The sequence below is a fragment of the Corylus avellana genome, chromosome 8 (assembly GCF_965113065.1).
Source record: "Corylus avellana chromosome 8, dhCorAvel1.hap1.2, whole genome shotgun sequence".
Classification (NCBI taxonomy): Eukaryota; Viridiplantae; Streptophyta; class Magnoliopsida; order Fagales; family Betulaceae; genus Corylus; species Corylus avellana.
In genome coordinates this window covers 1,252,435-1,274,645 of record NC_142497.1, presented here as the reverse complement: position 1 = coordinate 1,274,645, position 22,211 = coordinate 1,252,435, and the positions used below count along the sequence as shown (strand labels likewise).

The 22,211-nt window shown below is 33.4% G+C and overlaps 2 protein-coding genes across 2 annotated transcripts; both read right to left on the bottom strand.

Moving 5' to 3' along the window:
- Positions 1-1,586: 1,586 nt before the first annotated feature.
- Positions 1,587-7,235, bottom strand: LOC132163337 (beta-glucosidase 12-like). Its single transcript, XM_059573587.2, has 13 exons — positions 7,068-7,235; positions 6,838-6,907; positions 6,288-6,346; positions 6,064-6,139; positions 5,648-5,725; positions 5,457-5,544; positions 4,767-5,022; positions 4,110-4,225; positions 3,370-3,587; positions 3,246-3,277; positions 2,356-2,458; positions 2,094-2,202; positions 1,587-1,755 (listed from the first exon to the last, which is right to left on the bottom strand). Exons 1-13 carry the CDS (start codon positions 7,227-7,229, stop codon positions 1,587-1,589), a joined length of 1,536 nt encoding a protein of 511 aa, XP_059429570.2. The 5' UTR covers positions 7,230-7,235.
- A 4,190-nt stretch (positions 7,236-11,425) lies between these two features.
- LOC132163335 (beta-glucosidase 12-like) lies at positions 11,426-17,457 on the bottom strand. Its single transcript, XM_059573584.2, has 13 exons — positions 17,293-17,457; positions 17,130-17,199; positions 16,866-16,924; positions 16,726-16,801; positions 16,034-16,111; positions 15,869-15,956; positions 14,914-15,169; positions 14,296-14,411; positions 12,530-12,747; positions 12,280-12,311; positions 11,967-12,069; positions 11,760-11,868; positions 11,426-11,622 (listed from the first exon to the last, which is right to left on the bottom strand). The coding sequence occupies exons 1-13, from the start codon at positions 17,449-17,451 to the stop codon at positions 11,454-11,456; spliced, it is 1,533 nt and encodes a 510-aa protein (XP_059429567.2). The 5' UTR covers positions 17,452-17,457; the 3' UTR covers positions 11,426-11,453.
- Between the last annotated feature and the right edge of the window lie 4,754 nt (positions 17,458-22,211).

The window sequence follows — 22,211 nt, the reverse complement described above, 5'->3', positions numbered from 1 at the left end:
AGTTGGGCCCAAGACTTTGAGCTGTTCACACAGGGCTTGAGCAAGCTAATTGTAGCCAATCCCAATCCGTGGAGGTGAGGGTGACAATTTTGACATGATTTTGTATATATATATAGAGGAGGGAGTTGAAGGGCTAGCTAAGGAGAAACTCTTAGAAAATTACGTGCTTATCAAATGATAAAAGACATGTTAATTTGTTAGGTTGGGCGGAAGGAAATTTCTTCCACCCCAATTTGAAGAAAAATTATGTCATTTTCGATATCCCTTTTAGATGGGATTATAATCTTATTCCTTTTACATTACTTAAATTTTTATAGATGATAGTTTTCTTAAATTTTTACCATATTTTAAATTTATTAATTTGATTTATTATTTATCACCAATATAACAAAAAATTTTGCCATTTAATTTGAAAACAATGAGATTTGGAGAAACTTACTCAGTAAAATGTCCTATGAATTCTAAGGAGTCTTTAATCCATTTTGCAACAAAACGGTAGCTTTGTGATCAAGATGGATGGATGTTTTTTTTTGGTGAATGGGTAACTTTCATTAACAAAACAACTAAACAGTACTTTACAAAGAAAAGCTATAGCACTAAGCTAAAGTTGAAAACACTTAAACAATCAGATAAAATCTCCACAAAAAATTAAACCAATATCCAATTTATACCCCAAGCACTACAAAGAATATCATTTTCCTTAGTCTTTTTAAATTTATCTTTTGTAGCAAACTGGATCCTCACCTCCCATCTAGCTAATACGTTGAATAAGCTTCTCTTCAGTGCATGGATTATTGTCATGTCTCAAAGCATTACGATTCTTCCAAATATTATATATTGTAGAAGCAAAAACTAGCTAACATAAATAAGCCTTCATAGTTTTGCCCCACCACTCCTCCAACCCAAAAGAAACCACATCTTCCCATCGAGTAGGCGGATTAATCACGCCACATAGACTCATAACCTACTATCAAATTCTACTACTATAATCACAAGCAAAAAATAAATGATCTCTATCCTCAATTACATGGATGGATGAATGTTACATTATAAGAATATTTTTTCAAATCCCAACCATTATTTTCAAGCTAAATGGTGGAAATTTTGTGTATCAACGTTTATCACTATATTATTTACAATATTTAACACCTATATGACAAAACTTCCACCATTTTAATTTAATAACTATGATTGAGATTGGAATAAATGTAGACGTTAGAATATTTTGGAAATTCTAAAGAATCTTGATCTCATTTTGCAGCGAACCTCTTCCTTTGTGCAAGATGGATTTGACGTCAAAAGAAAAAGTAAAAAATTAATCTACAGGTGTTCACAATTAGGCAGATGCTTATAGTCATTGGTAGAATTTTCAGGACAAGTAAAGGATTGTGGATGGAGATGAAATGAACTTCAGTTTACTTAACAACCAGCATTTGAGTCCAATACAAACAAAAATGACATTATTTAAAGAGCATACATACTCATGGAGAAGAAAAGATCTTTAGTTTATTGATTGGACAAGGTCCCATAATAGATAGATATATAGTTCATAATAATAATTATATGAACATTCATTTCATGTCAATCTACTTCTTGAGGAAATTCTTGAACCAATGGGCTGAAAGCTTAGGGTGTCTTTTCAATCCGTTCTTATAGTCTACATAGTGGATGCCAAACCGAACGGTGTAACCTGAACTCCATTCGAAGTTGTCCAACAATGACCATGCAAAGTACCCTTTAACGTTTGCGCCATCCCTATTTTCCCCCATGCACCCCACACAAACAAAAAAATAAATGTCAAAACCAGCTAGATTTAAGAGCAAGTGAGAGAAAGCTCTATATTGTTTAGAGAAATTCTATTTTAGTAGATAGTTATATGACTGTTATACACAGGGATGGTGCCAGAGCTCAGGATGGATAGAGGCCAAGGGCAAAAAATTTTAGTAAGTAGGGATCAATAGGCACCAAAAAAATAATTAATTTGTCTTTTACCTTATAATTTGTTCTTTTCATTGGATTGGGGGGAGGGGCATGGCCACGTCATCGAGTTGTATAACAATTATATAAATAGTCGTCTATTGTTAAGCACTTACATGATTGCCTTGCGAAGATACCAGAGATGGCCATAGTAATACTCAATTCTTTGTTTGTCCACAAGGGCTTCCTCAAGAGACAAGGTGGCGTTATTGTACTCATCAATTCCTACAATATAGTTTTAGATATATATATTTAGTTTAATTGGACAATTAGAGGCTACCACTCTATTTCAATTTGTCATCAAGTTATGTGAAAATAATTGACCAAAAAAAAGGGGGGGGGGGGGGGGGGGGGGAGAAGAAGAAGAAGAGAACTGACCATTCTCGGTAATATAGATTAGCGGATTATTGTATTTCTCCTTGACATAAAGCAAAAGATCCCGAATTCCTTTGGGATAAACATAGAGCCAACTTGATGCAGCCTGTGAAATTTAGAGAAAATTTTCTTACACTTCTTATATAGAATATTAATTAAATAATTAAATTTATTATTTTTTCATCTTAATTAAACTTTTTAAATAAGTAATATTTAATACCGTATTAAAGTAATCATTCATCTCAAATTTTCAATTAAAGATTCCACGAAATTAGTTTTCCGTGTTTGTCTCAAGTGAATGTTTTTATTTGAAAAGAACTATATACAGGGAAGAAATTGATATATTTTGCAATCAAACAGCTGTATATGTAGTTGGTCAATGATTACTGTTTTTAAAATTCAGAATCACTTTATTTGTTCCACGTGTGTGACTGTGACCAATGGGCAAAAGTTGTCTTAATTAACATTAAGCTATATGTTGATTCTCAATTACCCAAGAAAAAAAAAAAAATTAAACTACGTATTGGCGTTTGCTGAAATTTCTTCATCACAGATTCACACGCCATGTATATTCAAGACTTGATGTTTCCTTTGAGTTGAATATATTCTTTTAGTTTTAGCCCCACCATGTATTTTTGTCCTTTTGTTAAATGAATTCATCAAGAGTTGTCAGGATATAGACCAAGGGGCCTCTTCATAGGAAAATATTCACTTTATTAAAAGAAGGACATCATTAGAAATTAGCTATGAGGGAAAGAAATATATGATTATATATATATATATATATATATATATATATATAAAAGGAAGGCCATCTTTGTCTCCGAGGACAACTCAAAAGAAGTGTCACTCAGGATGAAAAGAAAAAGAATGGAGATTTATTTAGTACATACCACAGGACCAATGGGGATCCCATTGCGCTCAGCTGCCAAGACAAAAAAAATGGTGGTCTAGTTAATTAGTATAAGATACATAAAAAGCACATGAAAATTGGTTCAAAGGGTTGTATCAACTTACTTGTAAGATTAACAAGAAAATCTGTCAAGTAGCTTGGCTTTCCAGAATTAAGGTGAGGTGCATAGGCTGCATAATTAGAAGTATAGTAGTTTAATCCAATAAAATCAAATGACCCTTTTACCAGCTTCGATTGCTCTTGTGTGAACTTGGGCAATCTATTTCCAACGAGAGCTCGCATGCTGTGCGGATAGTCACCATTTGTCAATGGGTCCAAAAACCTGCAATCAACCATGAACAATTTAAAATATGTAGTTTTGTTCAAATTAGTTCGTGAATTGCAGCTAATCCTGTTTTTTTTTTTTTTTTAATTTTTAATTTCTTGCGTATTCTAGAGTGAGAATTACCCGACAATGAAAACCCTAATGACAAAGATTTTAAGGTTAAAAGCCCTAGGGGGTGTTATTGAGTCTCTTGGATTAAACATAATAGGAACACTTTTGACAAATATTGCAAGCGATTTGATAGTAATGGTGACAGAACCTATATGGGTTGCTAGGCTACTTATTTATTTATTTATTTGACATATCCATATAAGGAAATGAGGAAGAAGGATTCGAACTAGTGAGCTTTTACTTCATAAGGTGTGGTCCATCACCGATTGAACTATTTTTTGGAGACGTTAGGCTACTTATTTGAGCACATGGATTTAATAGATTCTCTCCCAATTATTGCCTAATTATTAGTGATTTGGACAACTAATTATTGAAAATATCATTTTGGATTAAAAAAAAAAGGCTTACCATCCCAAGGCGAAATCAAGAGCACGCAGCGCAGCATTACGGTTGTGCTTGGCATTAGAGATTGGCACAAACCAACTGGACACTAGTGTAATCCCTATTACACCTTTTTGTGCGGCCTGAACACACAATGAAAAATTTGTACTTGAAAGTTGAATTAATCATGATGATTATAAATATTTCTTTTGCATAATATATAAAATTCTATTATATAATAGTGCAAGAAATTAAATTAATGGAATTGTAACAAAAACTGTCTCTATATATCAAACTTGACAAATTTATGCTAAGATTGACTAAATCATTGGGTTGTTCTCTAATTATTTATTTTGCAGGTATAGAAAAACATTAAAATTTCGTGTTTTCCAATTTAATTTAACATAATGTAAATAGTCATAGTAATTATTTGAACAATCAAACAATTAATTTAAAACAGCGTTTACCTATTGTGAAACACCAGTACGTTTACCTATTATGACACGCCTATATATGCCGACATTTAAAATCATAGCGAAAAATACTGGTGTATTATTTTATCGACTTTTTTATATTTATAGCGGCATTTTTTGGCCCTTTTATTTTATTTTATTTTTTTTTGTAGTGAGTAATTGTTCTATAACTCATAACATAGTAAAAATGAGCAATATTTGCAAGTGGAACCTGGTATTTTTGCTTGTACACTTGAACACTGGCCGCATGAGCAAGAAGCAAGTTATGGGTGACCAAATATGGCTCTGTGCCTGAATCTCCACCTGTGCAGTTCAGATTTTGCCAACTGGAACATCGACCCGGTGCTAATGTCCCAGTAGCATAACCACCATCGCTGAAGGTGTATGGCTCATTTATTGTGATCCAATACTTTACACGGTCACCAAATTCCTTGAAGCAAAGCTCAGCATAGTCGCGAAAGTCATCACTGAAAATTAACATGCATATCCACATGCATATGCATAAATTAAACTTCAACCCGGAGCATGCATTTGCTTAATTGTGATTTGTCGATGGAAAAAAAGCTCAAATTAATTGTATAAATGGGCTTTCAACAGGATATATGTTGAACAAATTCCAGGCCAAATTCAGGGCCTTGATTAACTTTTACAATCATTTAAATAATGTATTCCATCAAAGGAATAGGACCCTTTTTTTTTTTTTTTTTTTTACCGGCATCAAATTAATGAGACCTCAATCTTTCTCTTTTGCCTCTTTTTTTCTATCCCAACGTTGGTCCTTATTGAAATCATAATTATGATTTTTTTATTTTTAGGGAAATAATTATGATATTATTATTACAGAAAAAGGTCCTCCATTAAAGAAAAATGGATAGACAATATGACTTATTAAATCACTTACACAATGCGAGGACTTAAGAAACCACCATACTCATCCTCTAAGGGTTGGGGGAGATCCCAGTGGAAGATTGTCACAAAGGGTTTTAAACCTGCATTTAGTAATAGAAAAATAAAGAGTAAATTAATTATAAAAGCAACATCATGAGTTGATGACATATATTATGCTGGCATTTTACAAGGTTGAATCATGACCTTTGTCGAGGAGCTCATTGATGAGGTTGTTGTAGTATTTTATTCCTTCACGGTTCACACCCCCACTTAGCTTTCCTTCTGACATTAGACCCCAAATAATCATATACAAGGGTCAGAAATATTGTTTCCAAGGATCCCAATTTTTTCTTGTTGGGAATTTTTGTTATTATCCCTATTCATTATCAGACAAGAGAGGAGCACTTTGTCAAAAAAACTAGTGCGGGTGGACTCTCAACTTCAGCAGAGAGTCTCAATTTACCTGCCCTTCATTTTTTGAATAGAAAATGGTAAAAGATTCAAATCATGTTTCCAAAACCTTGATGTAGATTTGGGTTGTACCCCATTTATTATCTTTTTGTTTTTGTCTAGATTTTGTGTAAAGTAGCTCTAGAGATTGATGTAAACGAGAATCTTACTTGGTAAAATTCGAGGCCATGAGATGGAGAACCTGTAAGCATCTGCACCCATTTCCTTCATAATTCCAACATCTTCCTATAATACATAATGTGAAATATAAATCTGTTGCCAAAATCTTTAAGTTCGTTTTCATCATCTTGTGTTTAATTAGTTAGGCTGAATAATTAGACAAATCAGATTGTGAGATTGTTTTTCTTTAATTATGTGTACTAACTGTATATACCTTGTAGCGATGATATTGATCAATAGCCACATCTCCATTACTGCCATCCGCTATCCTACCTGCAATTTCATAAATCTTATATTTGTAAGATTTTTTTTTTTTTTTTAAAAAAAGATTTCTAGGCGTTACTTTGAAACTTTTTTATTTTTAAAAAAATAGATACTTTGTTTTGGTCTTGTTGACCCTTGAACTCAGCCATTGGTCTCCTACTCCGACCTCTAATTTAAACCCTTGGAATTAGAACCCTATCTTACATTTTAGTAGTTAAGATGATAAGTATTACGTGAACTGCATCATTAGTTTATAAACATGATAACGTTATAATTACATTAATGTAAAATGCTATGTGCATGACCGTCTATATTTTAGTAACTGATTTGATAAATATCACATAAAATGTTGGTCCCATCAATTTGTAAAGAACTTCAAGTAAATTATAGCATTCCTTCTTGTATTCTATTTTTTTTTTTTTTTTAATGTTGATTGAAATTACTGCGCACCAAAAAAAAAAAAAAACCTTTGATTTCAATGAGGAGCTAGAGAGAGAAACCTGGATATCTATGGGTGTAAGTATCCCATATACTTGGTCCTCTGCCACCTTCATGTGCTGCACCTTCATACTGGAATTTAAACACACGTGACACAGTGACACACACACACACAATATATATATATATATATATATATATGCATCATGCTTGACATATTCTCTGGACACATGAATTAGAAAAACTCTATAATATATGATTCAAACTTGGAGGAAATCCAAGCAGGACTTACCTGGTAAGACGCTGATGCCGTCCCGAAAATGAAATCCGCTGGAAAACTGCTCCGGTTGAGTAAAGCAGTGTGATGGCTTGGTGTAACAGCAATGGTATTACCAATCAATAAGCCAACAAAGAGCAGGAGGCGAAGGAGTACTCGATAGCCTTGAAATGCCATGACTGATTTTTCTTATTCAGGGTGTGGCACTGTCCGGCACCTTTTAATTTGGTAAGAATCTGTCCAGGGTTCTTATAGAGAAGCGAGCCTCTTAGAATGATTCTTTAAATAAAAAAAGCACCACTCGGACTAAATGTTTAAATAAAAGAAACACCACTCATAAAGATAGTTTAAATAAATGGAGAAAGAATACTCGTGAATTTTTTCTAAAAAAAGAAAAAAGAAAAGAAATTAGCTATTATTTTTTACTTAATTTTTGGAAAAAAAATATTTATTTAGAACTATAAGAATACCAATAGAACACCTAGCATTTTCTATATATATATATATATATATATATATATATATATTAGAATCCGAATCAGTTCAAATTGGGATAAGTGTTCCTTTAAATATAGGGGGAATGCTATGTGTTTGATCTCTTGGTCCTAAGTGAATATTATTTTAAAAAAGAAAAATGAAACAAAAATTGGCGCTTATTTCTCTCACCCGGTTTTTAAAAAATAATATTCACTTACAATCAAGTGAACACTTAGTATTTCCCTAAATATAATATATAAGTGTAAATCAAAATATATTAAAATGAGAAATACTACGGTTTCTCATGGTATTAATCTCCTTCTCATGGTCCTACGTAGATATATATTGTTTTCTAAAAAAACAAAAAATAACGTAGGATGAAGAGAACACTAATGGAAACTGTAGCATCCCTCTATTAAAATTTAGATCAAATATAATTTTTTTATTGTTTTAATCACCATTGGATCTGTAGATTCCATATGTGAGACGCATATGACCTCACAGATTTAATGATAATTTTGAAAAGTGAGAGGATGAGAGTAGAACGAGAGGAGGACATGTAGCATTTTCGTTCTAACATTAATAGGTGAAGTGTGATTAATGATCAAATCAAATAAGGAAATTAATAAATACAAATTGTTATATTAAGGAATTTAGAACAAATAATAAATTAAGTCCATCTAAATTTTCTCTTTCTCTAAATATATAAAATTATAACCTTTCACTTTTATACATTCAAAACTAAAGTGGAGTAAAAACGTGCTTCTTTGGGAAACCTTACAAGCCGTCTCTCGGCCCTTCTCCTCTCCCCCTTCTCCTCTCCCCTTCCCCTTCTACTCCCCTCTCCTACCATCCCCCACCCCTTCAGTTTTTTTTTTTTTTTGCGCACTTTATGTTTGTAGGTGTTTTCCGACCAAATCAGCAACTTTGGCATTTCCGCCATGCGTCTGCCACCTTCTACCATGTTGTGCCGTTCATCTCCTCTCCAACCATTGATGTTGCTTGCTAGTTGTTTATTTTGAATAAGATGTTTATTCTTTCTAAATCTGTCCTCATGGGCGAGGAGGAATAATTAGGTGTTGGGTTATTTCTCACGGCATGGATAGTTCAGTGTGAGGCTTATCTCACGGCCAGTTCAAATAAATTTTGTTAGGAAATTTTGCTATCTATGTCTTAGATCCAGTTTGCTCGGAGCAGATTTGTTCTTTAACTGTATTTGTACATGAGTTAGCGGGAGATTGAAGTCATAGATAACACTTGATTATAAGAATTTTTGTTTGTATCTATGACTTTGTAACCTCATAACAAATGTCTATGATTTTGCAGAACTTTATACTTTGCAAAAGCATAAAGCTTTGTAAGAGCTTTATGTTCGTGATATTTAATCGATGTAATCCTCATATTTCCGTAGTGGGCCATTTATATAATTATATGAATTATGGTCGCCAAGATTGAAAGGTATTATTCAAGCATTTTGATCACGTAGAATACAATTAATATTTATAATTAAATATGTTAAAAATTAGATCATAACATTGACCAAGTTTTAAATGCTAAGAAATCCCTTTAAGAATTGAATAGCGTACCTTTCAAAATATAAAATTTTTTTTCTTTACGTTCACATTTTAAGTTGCCTTTAAGGAAATAAACCCTAAATCATAATCTAAACAAATGGAAATTGGGTTTTCTAACGTGTTTAGAGGAAAATGACTAGGCTTTGCTTGTTAATATGTTTTGAGAGGTATTTTTTGTTCTTAATTTAAGAAAGTACTCTAATGCAGCATAAAAACGGTGTCATTGAAAAGAAACATGAGAATTGGAAGATGAATGTGAAGTATTATACATCTATCCCTTGCTCATTTTTTGTTCATCTTTTATGCATGTTTTCAATAGTGAGGGCTTTCTCTTAAGCCTTTGTTGCCGGCGGGTTCCAATAAAAAGAATTTTGGGTGTTGCGGTCCTGTCAATTGAAAAGATCATTTTGCCCTCTTATCTTTGTCTGACCGGTTTCTCTTCATTTCAAGATCCTTTTGGAGTCTTGTGGGTCTTATTCAGTAGGCATAATTAAGTAGATCATCCACGTATTGGACACTCCTAATTTTTTATAGACAATGACAAAATAAAATACAGAAAGTAGAAAAACATCAAGAATCTTTCGTGTTAGAGGTTTTGATTGGATCTAACAGATGATTTATGAGCATGGATTCTTCAATCTACTGATCAATCTCGTATGATCAAGTCCAACTATGGGGTTTACATGTATTTTACAGGAAAATAAATTTTAGCAAACATGTAATGTGTGTCACACTCTTGGCCACTGGTATTAGCGTGGACCCTGAGAGGTGCTAATTACTTGTTAAACAAGAGTTCAATATTAATTCTATTCCAACATAATCTGGATCGCCATGTTTTGGGAACTTCACGTTCTCTTGATATATATATAGTATATGCCTATGCCTTAGCCTGTCGTGGCATATACGACTTTATCCAAACAACAGATCGACAATTCCTAATTTCATCACGTGAAACATATTGAGTTCAACAGTCACCACCAATAATATATAAAGAATAAATTACGAAAAAAGAACAGAAAAAGGGCAACATTATTGAAACTTTTTCGTCGTTTTAGAGCAGTCTGATGCCTGAATCCTGATGGATTGGGTGTTGTCTGTAGGCCTTTTCCTCGAATTAATTATGATCCATGTGCCTTATTTAATAATGGCAGTAGGTAGGAGTTCATTGTCTGGAAATCTGAAACGCTAGCGGTTCACCGACAGAATTTCCATGAATATATTCTTTTGAATCATAAAAAAATGAAGTGAGTTCCATGCATATCCTAATGAAAATATAAAAATATCCAACACATTGCTCCTTAGATCCATCTAATGATTCTAATTGCATGTGTGTTTAGGCAGGAGTTCATTGTCTGGAAATCTGAAACGCTAGCGGTTCACCGACAGAATTTCCATTAATATATTCTTTTGAATCATAAAAGAATGAAGTGAGTTCCATGCTGCATGCATATCCTAATGAAAATATAAAAATATCCAAGACATTGCTCCATAGATCCATCTAATGATTCTAATTGGATGTGCATGTGTTTACTCTAATTTTGCTCAACTAGCTAGATAACGTTTTTTAACCACCCGGCCAATGCAAAAATCTTTTCATAAGATTTGTCAAAATATTTAAATATTCAACGGTTGAAAAAAAAAAAATTAAGATATGGGATTTGCAATCTTCTTTCTTTTTCAAAAGGATTAATTAATTTGCACACAATAATGCTAATTTTCACAGTACTGTGTGTGAGAGACAAAGCAAGAATACAAAAACCCAAGTTGCTTTGAACTGCAACACGTACACGCGTGAATCAACGTGCAGCAGATCTCGTGATCGTACGTGATGCTTGAAAAATGAAAAGCAAATATTCTTGTTTCAAGATTTCATGAGTGCGTGCTTGTTACAAAGAAGGAAAGACCAGCTGGAGATAATTTTGTTTCAACATGAAATGCAAATCACGTGAGTTTTCTACCAGCTAGTGAAGAGATGTTTCTCTTCGGAACCTCCATTCCACCAACATCAAAGTTAAAAACATAAAAAATAAAAAAGCAGAAGAAAAAGTCTGATGTAGTCGAACCCCTATAAAGTTAAATTCTTAATTCCATTTCAGATGAAAATGCACTGCCTGGGAAATTTTTAAGATAGGTGAATTTTTAAAGTGAAAAGAAATAAGACATTTTATTGTCAATATTTTATTTTTAGTGAAATGCTTTTCTTTTTTTTAAAAAAAAAAAAAAAAAAAAATTTATTTGACATTACATATTCGAGGAACACATATACATAAATGGAAAGGAAATGATCTTCTCCTGTTTATTAATTAATTGGTCATTGTGAGATTAAGCATGAACGCATGCATCATGTACTCTATTTCTTCAAGAAGCTTTTGAACCAATGGGCTGACAGTTTTGGGTGTCTTTTCAACCCATTCTTATAATCCACATAGTTGATACCAAATCGAACGGTGTAACCACTATTCCATTCGAAGTTGTCCAATAGTGACCACGCAAAGTATCCTTTCACATTTACCCCATCCCTGTATATACAAAAGACGAACCTCAAATTAATTAAAATTTTCTAAAAACTATATATATATATATATATATATATATATATAGAGAGAGAGAGAGAGAGAGAGAGAGAGAGAGAAAGTAATGTTAATTAAGCACTTACTTAATAGCTCTATTAAGGTACTTAAGATGGCGATAGAAATAATCAATTCTATGGTTGTCGACAAGGGCTTCCTCGAGGGACAATGAGGCGTTATTAAACTCATCAATTCCTGTGATGTGGGGATCATCTTAATTAATTAATTAGATTTAAAGGGAATATAACTATCATATTATATATTTTTAATTATGGTATTGAGAATTTAATTACCATTCTCAGTGATGTAAATTAGCGGATTATGATACTTTGTCTTTGTGTATAGCAAAATATCTCGTATTCCTCTCGGATACACATAGAGCCAATCAGAAGCTGCCTGCATATATACATATATATTGTCATTTAATCAAATGGGGAAGGTTGTGAGTTTTACAAGAGAATTTTCTCAAACCTTATCTATCGATCTAAGATGAATCAACCCAATTATCAATCTTCTACGAGACTTCTATGTACGTGTGTATGTATATATACACATATGTATGTTCAATTAAGTACAAGAAAATGGATTGAATTATTTGGTACGCACCTTTGGACCAATGGGAATCCCATTTCGCTCGGCTGCAGCCACATCCAAAAGTCATGGTCTAATTTTATTAGTTTCGTAAGCAAATTATAATCGTAACATCAAGAGAAATGCTATATAATAGATTGTTATACAATTGTAATATAATTTGATAAATGATAGTAAAAATTAACAAATTAAATGCCTGTTTTTATCATTTTAATTATATGGCAATCGTAAAACACTTAGCATTAAGTTTGTAGCATATACTTACTTAAAAGATTAACATGCATATCTGTTGTGTAGCTTGCATTTACAGCATTGTGATGAGGTGCATTGGCTGCATAAGTAGTGGTATAGTAGTTTAATCCAATAAAATCAAACGACCCATTTACAATATTGGATTGCTCTTTTGAGAACTTGGGTAATCTGTTTCCAACAAGAGATCGCATGCTACGTGGATAGTCACCATTGGTCAAGGGGTCCATAAACCTGCAATGTTAATATCCATCGATTTGATAATTGTATAGTAAACATTTACATATATTGATGACTTATTCAACTTTTGGGCATTTCTTTCTTAATCCAAAGCTTTTAATCCATTGTACTTTAAAAAGTAAATTTGGTTTGTCCTTCATTAATTGGGGGAATAGTGCAACTTTTATTATAAAATTATGGGTAACTTCACTTTAGAGTTTAGACCCTTGAATTACCACTCTATTTGACAAGTTTCTCTCAAAACTTTAAAATCTCTCAATTTGAATTTCTGAACTTTTAATTGCAGTCAATTTAAACTTCTATTATTGTTCTTTTAAACGTTAAAAGTTAGACAACGACGTTTATACCCCTGACATTTATATAATTTTCAAATTTACCCTCAATTCCAAATTAAAAAAAAAAAAAGAAAAAGAAAAAAGGGGTTCTCTGGCCGAGACCCAGCTAGAGACCCACCGTGGGTTAGCTCTCTCCCCATCTCGTTTTCCTCAAATTAACGGGCTCAAGCAAATAACGCAATCCAACCCATGATTGTGCTCCTCCAAGCTGTACAAGAACAAGAACAAAGGGATCGTGGATATGGAAGACGGGTTGACGCCTTTCGTGGGTGAGTTGGAAAGAGAGGTGTCGATGCTAAATGTGTGGAAATTACGAAACCGAGAGGGCCTGAGCACGTGCAAGACGGCCATGGAGCGCCGCATGTGGATAATCAAGACGAGGAGGCTAGGATTACGACTAGTAGAGATATTATGGCGGCGAACATGATGTTTCCGTCGTAGGAGAAGACCCAGCGTTGGTATGGCGTGACCCACGGGATCGGAATTTACTACGAGAAAGGCGGCGGGTTGAGCATGTGGTATGCTGACGATAAGCTCTATGATGCATCGCAGTAGGAGTTCTACCAAGGTCACTGAAATAAGACGCAGCTGCACCTTGTCTTGACCGGGTGACAACGGTTTGATGATGGCGCTGCAGGAGCAACTGAAAATCGGCGCATTCCGTTGGATCTCAAAAAGGTTGATGCGCCGGTGGCAATCAAACTTGGGAGGATCTTGGGATAGTGCTTGTTGGTCGTCGACGTGGGTTTGCAGACCAACGTGGGTCTGGCATGACCCACGGTTACATTTTGGCCTTTTTAAGTATTGCCGTTAGAAGTTAACGGCTAAATCTGACGGGGGGTTCAAAATGACTGCAATTGAAATTTCAAGGATTCAAATTGAAATGTTTTAAAGTTTAGAGGGCTCGTCAAATCACGTGGTAATTTAGGAATATAAAGTGAAGTTACCTTCAAATTATTTACAAATTTATGTAAAATCTATAAATAAAAAGAACTTATAAGCTAATTTTTTTTTTTAATTATTAAATATAATAAAATAATTTCACTTGAGATAGAAAGGATTCTATTCCCTCTATTTGAGAGATTGTGGCCGCTAGTTGAACCCTTATGTCCTCAGAAAAAAATAAAAAATCCCACATGTATCTTTCGTAGTAAGAAAAAAAACAAATTATATGAAAAAAAATAAAATAAAATCATGCAACACTTACCATCCAAACAAGAAATCAAGGGCTCTTAGTGCAGCTTTACGATTATGCTTGGCATTAGAATATGGCACCGTCCAACTTGCCACTAATGTTATTCCTATTGACCCTTTTTGTCTTGCCTGTAATATGCATCATTTTAGTAGCATGAGATATATAGTGGTGAAATAAAAGTGTAGATTTTAGCATTATTTATGATTATAATATAAAATAATTTCAATAAATTATCTATAATTGATCATATGATGCATATGGTGAATATTATTTACAATATACATTAAATATTTTAGACTTTAGAGAAAAAGTACACATATCCCCTTAAAACTAACCAGTAGTTTGCAATGTCCTCCCTAAATTATTAATTGAAAAGCATTGTCCCTCCAAACTATCAAAAAATTGCAATATATCCTAAAGCGATAAAAATACCCTTAATAACAAATAAAAAACTTAGATTATATATATAAATTTGGAGACCCACGACCAATTCATAACATTTTGATTTCAATGTATAACAAAACAATGAATTAATTATCAACTAATGTAACAAATCAGCATCCAGTGGGCAACTAGCTAGCATCAACTGTATTAAGTAACTAATACGGATTTTGCTTTCTTGATAGGAACCTGATATTTTTGCTTGTACAATTTCACGACGGCTGCATGAGCAAGAAGCTGGTGGTGTGAAACCAAATATGGCTCTATGCTGGAATTTCCGATTGTGCAATTTAGATTTTGCTGATTGGAACATCGATCCGATGCTAAGAACTCAATTGTAAAAAGATTAACACTGTAGCCTAGTGGCTCATTTAGTGTAATCCAGTGTTTCACTCGATCACCAAATTCCTTGAAGCAAAGTTCGGCAAAATCCCGAAAATCATGGCTTTTGTTTATACAAGAAAACACAAAGAAAGAAAGAAAGAAAGAAAGAAAGAAAAAAAAAAAATTAGCAAATTATTAAAGACCTTGAATTTAGAGTATGCATTTGTCAAAGACTTGGCTTATAAGGTTTAGTTCCAGTTAGAACTAAACCGTTGGAGCTGGGACACGTATCCCATAACAAAACACAAGAGACTTGTATTCCAATCCCAATGAGTCTACTCTAATTGAAATTGGACTTAATTGAAACTAGACCCAAGCCTGATCCACTTGGTTTTTTAATTACAGCAAGACCATTTTTAACTTCATTCAATTATAAGATCTATAGGGCTAAAACCAATAAATTAATGATAAAGAGTCCAGCTTGCAAAATGCTTCATAATAAGCTAGTATGAAGGGTAAATATATATAGTTTTCCTTTTAATTTTTTCCTCGGAAATAGGTTCTCAACTTAAAACTTTGGGAACAAGATCCCCTCCAGTTCAAATTAACGGTAGAATATCTAATTAGTTATAGTTGTGGAGTATTTTTATCTTTTTACTTTTTAAGTGAACAAAAATACTTGAATATTATCCAATTTAAATAAAATGAAAAAGATCTTAATTCAAAAAGGTCTGATGGTGATATTAATAATATTATTGGAAAATGTGTTAATTAATCAGGTGAATATAGAGGACTATAAGATAATTAATTCGTGACTCACACAATTTGAGGACTTGAGAAGCCGCCATACTCGTCGTCTAAGACTTGGGGAAGATCCCAATGGAAGAGTGTCACAAAGGGCTTTAGACCTACATTAATTTAGTTGTAGTAAACTATATAGTAAATTAATTATATATGAGCACACGATAAATTGAATATATATAACCTTTGGCTAGGAGATCATTGATTAGATCGTTGTAGTATTTAATTCCTTCCTTGTTCACACCCCCACAAAGCTTTCCAGCTGTCACAATGAAAGAATAGATCATTGTAGTATTTAATTCCTTCCTTGTTCACACTCCCACAAAGCTTTCCAGCTGTCACAAAGAAAGAATAAACCCACCCGCATCTGTTCTAACTTGTGACATTAGTTTTGATCTTATCTTAAAAATTTAAGTTAATAAAAATAAGGGTAAACTTCACTTTAACTCCATAAACTTTTACTCGATTTTATAAATCCTCTTTGAGCTTTCAAATCTCTTATTTTAGACCCTTAAACTTTCAATTACTCTCAATGTGAATCATTCCGTCAGATTTTAAATGTTATATGACGTTTATACCTTTGACTTTTGTATAAAATTTCAATTTCTAAAACGTTTTTTATTTTTAAAAAATGAAAATTAAGGACATTTTGGTCTTTTTTTGTATTTTTAACGGCTAAAATTAACGGAATGGTTCTAATTAAAAGTTCAAGGGTCTAAAATGAGAGATTTAGAAGTTCAGGGGTTTGTAAAATCGGGTAGAAGTTCAGGGGGCTAAAGTAAAGCTTCCCCTAAAAATAATTAATTTTATTATTTAATTAATATTCAAAAAAAAAAAAAAAAAAAAAGAGCTGAATGAAGTAAATGAGAAAGTTACTTGGTAAAACTCGGGACCATGAGATTGAGAATCTGTATGCATCTAAACCCATTTCTTTCATAATGTGCACATCTTCCTGTACCATAAATAATTTAGAAAATATTAAATGTTACAAAATCATCAAAGATATATATATATACCTTGTAGCGGTGATATTGATCAACAGCTACATCTCCATTACTATGATCCGTTATATTACCTGAAATTTCAATGGAAAATATAGTATTTAGGATGTAAATAAGGAGTTTAACTTCTGCTCTAATAATTGGGGTCATTAGTTAACTAAAAACAGCAAATATTCACCCATATTGTGGTAAATCACCCATGATTGTGGCGGAAATCCATCATTAATTACCCGTTTCGTTTTATTTAATAATTTGAGAAGAGAGAGATGAAAGAAGGACCTGGATATCTATGGGTGAAAGTGTCCCATATAGATGGCCCTCTACCACCTTCTTTTGCTGCACCTTCATACTGGAATTACAAACAATACACATCACCATGCATATAAATATGCTTGAGAAATCTCAGAAAAACTATATATATAGAAAACTGGGACTTACGTACCTGATAAGATGATGACGCCGTCCCAAAAATGAAACCTACTGGAAAACTGCTCCGGTTGAGCGAAGCAGTACTGTAATGGTTTGGGCTAACAACAATGGTGTTCATTAATGAGACATGAAGAAGTAAGATACCCAAAACTAGGTACCTCTGAAATGCCATACTACTTTTTCTTATCCTCTCAACTCGTCTCTCAAGCAATTTGACTAGCCTCCTTTATAGAGAAGTAGTACTACATAATTTAGTTAAAAAACAAAAAAAGGACGACATGTTAATTAAATATTGCCTGCCCTTTTTTTCATATCATAATAAGGGCAATATAAATCAGGTTTTTAGTTGTCCTTCTATTTGCATATAACATTAAAGTAGTTTATTTAATTGTACTAGAAAAAAGAGAGACAAATAATTACAAGATATACAATATAATAACCCACGCATGCTGTCACCTCAAAATTTACAATAAATAAGTTTTCTTTTAATTTTTAATTAAGGAGCAATTAATCCTGACTTCATGCGTTGGTTTTTTTCCAGTGTCGTTTGTGGGCATGCCGATTAGATCCGGCTTGCATGCGGTCGCGTTTTGGGCAATAATCTGGCATCAAACAAAAACTAATGGACAATAATATGCTTTCCTCGATCTGCATTTTAAAGAAATAACATATAATACATTAAATATTAAAATAGTCAATAATTTACAAAATAAAATATTAAAAAACAAAAAAAGACAAAAAAAAAATCAAAATGAAAATAATTAAAAGGGGTGGCTGGAACCACCCCCATGGCTTTTGGCCCAAAAGGCCAAAACAAAAAACAAAATCAAAATGGTTTGGGTTTTAGGCCTAGAACATTCACAATAGAAGAGCCAAATATTACTTTTATCTAAAATGGCTCTTCAAATGTTTAAAAAAACTCCTATATTTGATTAGCTAAAAGAAAATGTAAAATAGATATTTGATTGGAAGAGTTAAAGAAAAAGCTAAATGTAGCAACATTTTTTAAGGGAGTCATTTTATTTTTTATTATTTCTCTCACCTGTTTTCTCTTTTTCCCAAATCTTTTCCTACTTTTTCTCTACATGTTCTCTTTTTTCCAAAACTTTTCTCACTTTTCCAAAACTTCTAATCGGATGTGGATCTATTTACAAATTCATTAGCTAAATTAGATATAAGTGAGTTTTGAGGAGCCATTTTGCATAAAAATTAGGTTCCTTCATTGGGAATGCTCTTAGAGGTGGTTTCAGCCACCCCTATTGTTGATATGGAGGTGGCCGAGCTACCCCAAGGCCTTTGGGGGTGGTCCAGCCACCCCGGACCACCCTCAAAGCCCAAACCTTTTTGTTTTGGCTTTTTAGGGGTGGTCGGACCACCCCAAAAGACCATGGAGCTGGTTCGTCCACCCCCATACCGGCCATGGGGGTGGCTCTTGGCCTAAAATGGGGTGCTGGAGCCACCCCTTTTATTCTCATTTTGATTTTTTTTTTTTTTTGAGTTTTTTTAATCGTTTTAGTTTTTTAATATTTTATTTTTTAAATTATTGATTATTTTAATATTTAATGTATTATATATTATTTCTTTAAAACGTGGATCAAGGGAAGCATATTATTGTCCATTAGTTTTTGTTTAATGCTATTCTCAAAAAAAAAAAAAAAGTTTTTGTTTAATGCTAGATTAGTGCCCAAAACGCAGTAGTTTTTAACTACCGCATGCATGCGGTACTAAAGTCGGATCTCGCCGGCTATTCCTGCTTCCAAATGTGTGCCGATTGTGCCCAGCTAGGTAGTCAATGCCGGCGGCCGGCAATTGATTAAGTTAATTGAATTCGCAATTAGATTTAGTCAATTAGATGAAACTACCATAGAATCCATTTATATCTATAATTCTTACGACGTAATGTAAAATCAGATGGCTAGGGTATAGCATGAATCAGAGCTCCCGATTGACTTTTTGTACTTTAATTTAGGGCATTTTTTGGACATCAAAAACCTTCGATTTGTTAAATTCTTAGTTTTTTCTCTGATGAGCCAATCAAAACCCTCTTACAATTGCAAATAATGTAGACACCCAATTATTGCAAGAGATCTTTAAACTTCAACTACTTGCTCTTGTCATGTATTTAATGCACTACCTAGGAAATCTTTAAAATAGGCGAGCCCGTATGAGACAAAGATTGTCTCCACTTGTCCTTAAGGGGTAGCTTAATCGGTTGGAAACCACCGACCACGTCTCATGAGGCGGATGTCATTAATTCGAATCACCCTTTCCCTCTCATGTGTGTATATGTCAAAAAAATAAAAAATAAAAAATTCGTCTCCACTTTAAGTGAAATAGAGATAAATTATTTTATAGTCGGTATTTTATTTTATAGATATAATGATATGTATTATGTCACCAAATGAATATGTAGAGGTGACATCATTAATTAGATACAAAAAAAATATATATATATATAGCTCCTATTCATTGAATGCACCAAGAGAACATTAGGAGTCCAATTTCGTGTATCCCGTTTACATCGTTCAGAATATATCCTATTCCTTTTACATCAATCAATTTTTATAGATTGTAATTTTTATAGAATATATCCTCTACCCCTCTCTCTCTCTCTTTCTCTCTCTCTCTCTCTCTCTTCCTAGGGTTTCCAAAGGTTGGAGGTGGCCAAAAGAGACAAAATGGTTGAAAATACACATTGAAAGATGTACCATGTACACTCTGAAGGGTAGGGAGGACGTCCAAAATTAATCACTTATAACCGTCTTCAAACGTTAGTTCTCGAGTTGAACGATTGTGGCTAGAGTTGTATCGATCATTTGGTTTTCCTCACTTAACGTTTGGTGAAACCCAAAATCCACAAAAATCCTAAAATAAGTCACTTCTTCCAAACATCCTAGGTTATAATTAGGGTACTCTTAACCCTAATTATTTATCGGGAGGTTACATTGCAGGTTAATTACTATTAATAAACTCCCTGAGTCGTCACATGCAATCTAACTTTGACTAGTTCTTGGTGTCATTGTGTAGATGTGGTTAACATTTTTCTTGGGTCATGACAAATGGTACTAGAGCAACCTAGTAACATGGGCTTTGTATCGTGACATGAACCCTAATGATGACATCAAATATTTGAGTGGGGCCGATTGTGATACCTCATAAATTATTCCCACATTAGGTAGGTGGATTATGAAAATGTTGCGTGAATGTTAAATCCTACATTGGTTCTTTAATATGAGATATTGAGCTTTATAAGTGATTTCAATGAGCTCTAATTATAACTTTGATGTGCAAATGTTAATATATGCCGCATATCGTGACATTAACTTTTTGGGGGTTTCACAAGAGGCAAACTTCCCTGGTTGAGTGGGTATCAAAGCCACACCTCATATCAATTCTAGAGAGTTTTGTTTGATGGGCTTTCGAACTTCTAGTTTGCCATGTTTAAAATAGTGTGTGCACGAGAAACTTCCCTTGTTAAAGTATGAAATAGAATCACTTGTAGCCAAAATAGTGTGTGCGAGAAACTTCCCTTGTTAAAGTATGAAATAGAACCGCTTGTAGCCAAAACAGTGTGTGTGCGAGAAACTTCCCTTGTTAAAGTATGAAATAGAACCGCTTGTAGCCAAAACAATGTGTGCGCGAGAAACTTCCCTTTGTTAAAGTATGAAATAGAACCACTTGTAGCCAAAAGGAAATTAACAATTACATTTTGAAGACAAATATATATATATATATATATATATATATATATATATATATATATAATGGCCACATTAATTTTTCGTCCAACATTTGCATAATTTTCAACTAGTTGATCTTGAACAATTTGGTGTCATTGTAGCGTGGAGATTTAATTAGGTGCTTATGGACAGAGCAAATTTACATGCTTCTGACCTTTTGTCAACTTCATTTAAAAATTAGGTATATGCACACAAACTTATGGAATGAGTAGATTTGAACTTGTGAATTAAGGATATTAATGAAAATACAAAAATGGGATTATACACGTTGCATGTGGTGATAGTATTTTCCAGACATTTTGATCCCTCTAATATGTGATTTATTGGTACTAATAATAGCAATTTTTCTAATTCCCCTTCTAATTAATAACAATTTGCTAAAAACCCAGGACCCCCAAAATAGAAATGGGTTCTATAGCCTCCATTGCTACCATTTGCTTCTTTTACATCATAGCATATATGAGCTGTTACATATGGTACCAGAGCTTTCGAATCAACGTCAATGAGATTTCCTTTGATATCCATGTATTGAATATTGCGAAAATAACTTGCTTTTTCATAGCCTTCACTCGGAAAATGCCCACTCCCCATTTGAGTTGATGTGTGACGATCATTTTGCCATGAGTCATAAATTTGCCCACCCCAGCTAACTTTGGCAGCACCGTTTTGTAATTTTGGGACGATGGAGCTAGGCCAATATCCAAGTACCTGATCTTGCACTTTTACCCACCAATGCCCATCAGACGATTGAAGCAGATAAGTTGGGAAATTTAGTGAGAAATATGTAAAGACAATTTACTCTAATAGAAAAATGAATTTACACCAAAAATGTAAAGAGAATTTACCCTATATATTTGAAACCTCATTTCGTATTGTTTCGCACCGTAGGTTGAAACAGGCTTTATGAAAGAACCAAGTGCAACTTTATGGTTTACTTGCACGAAACCAGGACAGTCGAGATTGTAGCATCCAGTTGTTTGGCCTCCATCTCTCTTACAACCACATCTGTAGCTTGATTAGCGATTTGACACGTGCATGCACACTAAGGATTAGCTCGAAACTTGAGATGATCTCTTCGTTTCACAAGCATGTATGCAATTTATTTTTATTTTATTTTTTTCTATTCAAAAGGGTAGGAGGGGGTAACACAAGAGGAGCCTAGATGGTAAGAATAGCAAGTGATCCCTTAAAT